Here is a 2,158-nt window from a genome sequence, read left to right on the forward strand (position 1 = left end):
CGCAGCCGACTGACTTGATGCCGTTGAGCACGGTCTCCGGGTCGGACTGCGTCCAGGAGAGGTCCGCCTCGGCCTGGTCCGGACTCAGCATCATTTTCACACTCTGAAATAAGCGGTTACTCCTCGTTATGGTACCTGTGAAAGACAGGAGGGTGCAGTGGGTGAATTTAAAAAAAGTGGTTCATCATTACAATATAGCCCCAAATCAATGAGGCAAATTCAGGGTATTTTTTCCACCTTGAAAATATAACCTATAACCTCATATGAATTTTCATCATAAAGTTTTAATGCCTACATCAAGCTATAAATAGGCTACGTGTAAACTGAGTCTAAGTGGGATGACCCTCCATCATATCCCTGGATAAAAAAAAAAAAAAAGCCCATTTTTGTTTTTGGCAGTAGCTGTTGAAAGCAGACAAAGGGTGCAGGGTAATAATAAGAAAAAAAAAGTCTCTTAAGTTTAACAGTTTCCAGTGCTATTTCGGGTTCCTGTCTTGGCAGCCTGGGGCCCAATATGTCAAGTCCCACAGCGGATGCTTGGTTTGGGTGCCAGGCGCCTCAGATAAATCGATGGTGACCATGCAGTCTCTGTTCATTGCATAATAACATTACACTACATAAATAATGAATGGGTGGAAATTCGCGGAATGGCTAAATAATTGAAGCCTTAAAATATGCAGGGTAGTTCAGGCAACATTATAATTTGAATAACCGCCAGGTATTTTATGTGTTTTATCGAGATTTGTTGCAAACTTGGTTGCGATCGCGTGTTTCAGAGTATTAAGGCAAGTTGTGATCATTTTTGACAGAGAATCCCCCTTTTTTTGAATTAACATAATCAGAATTGGCCATCTGTCACAGTGTGATGAACACATCTGCTTGGCTAGGCCGGAGTGACTTGACAGCATGGAGCCACTATGTAAGACGGCAAACATAATTCTGACATCTGCTGGACTCCAAATTTTTGGAGATAATTTTTATTTATTTATTTATGTTAGGTTTTAAAAAGGATATACATCAGTTAAAAAAAATTATACCGAAAGACTTTGAGTGAAAAGACAAACGTAAAACTAAATTGGCAACATCTATCCAAGATAATAAAAACATATGCGTCATTTTTGCGTGTGTTTTTGTTTTGCGCAGTTTCCCCACGTTTAACACTCACCTGGACAAAGAGTTGCGATGCAAAAATCTCTTGAAATGATCTTGAAAGCTCTTGAGCGGAGCCTCAACTCCAAATTAACTCATATTCCACTGGCCAAACAACCATCAGATTTTTTTATATATATATACAGGCTATATATATATATCGCATCAACAGGAGGCCGTCGGAAAATTGAGAAAACAAAACAAAAACTCTACTGGTTTCACTTTTCAGCCGCGAAGTTGCAACATGGGAATCACAACACAGGGGTCAAGTGTCAATCAAGGGGGAAAAAATATTTCAGCGGATCAAAACAGTCCAAGTCTCGCCATGCAGAAGACCCCGGTAAAGGCCGGTGAGGTGAACTGATCGGGTGATTAAAAAAAATAATCTGAGCAAGGATCAGCTTCTTCCCCCCTCCTGCGATCCCAGCGCGCGATGGAGAGACAATAGATGTGATGGGCAGATAGTGGTGAAAGTGCAGATAGGGCTACTCGTCCATCCGTGTGTGGAAGAGGGAGGATAAAGGGGCGAGATAAGAGATGAGGCTCTCCCCGTGTCAGGAATCAGCAGATAGGAAGGCAGTTAATAGATAATCCCCTCTTTCTTCCAGTCTGTCTTTCTTTCTTCCACCGAGTGTCATATGCGAGATAAGATCCAAACGATCCCGACTAATAAAGGCTCACTTGAGGGACGGAGGGGATGGAATATATTTGAGGAATGGTATTGTCTAACGCCGCCCCCTCCTTTCCTCTCTCTCTCTCTCTCTCTCTCTCTCTCTCTCTCTCTCTCTCTCTCTCTCTCTCTCTCTCTCCACACACACACACACACATGCACACACACACACACACACACACACCTCCCTCCCTCTACTCACGCCCCTCAGCCCTCAAGCGCTCTCCCTCCCGTGGGAGCACAGTGGGCAAAGGAAAAGCAGAGATGTGTGCACGATAAAGGATGGAAAAATAGATATAGCCAGTGTGTGTGTGTGTGTGTGTGTGTGTGTGTTGGTAA

At 43.3% G+C, this 2,158-nt stretch overlaps 1 protein-coding gene across 1 annotated transcript in view; it reads right to left on the reverse strand.

Annotated features, from left to right (window-relative positions):
- LOC115373648 (helix-loop-helix protein 2-like) overlaps window positions 1-1,829 on the reverse strand; it is a 2,466-nt gene extending 637 nt beyond the window's left edge. The window contains exons 1-2 of the mRNA XM_030072143.1: window positions 1,166-1,829; window positions 1-135 (exon numbers count right to left, since the gene is read on the reverse strand). The exon at window positions 1-135 is cut by the window's left edge and continues 637 nt beyond it. Of these exons, the coding sequence (XP_029928003.1) occupies window positions 1-94 (94 nt within the window). The 5' untranslated portion in view covers window positions 95-135; window positions 1,166-1,829. The remainder of the gene's footprint in view (window positions 136-1,165) is intronic.
- Window positions 1,830-2,158: the final 329 nt, after the last annotated feature.

This window comes from Myripristis murdjan, chromosome 2 (assembly GCF_902150065.1).
Source record: "Myripristis murdjan chromosome 2, fMyrMur1.1, whole genome shotgun sequence".
NCBI lineage: Eukaryota > Metazoa > Chordata > Actinopteri > Holocentriformes > Holocentridae > Myripristis > Myripristis murdjan.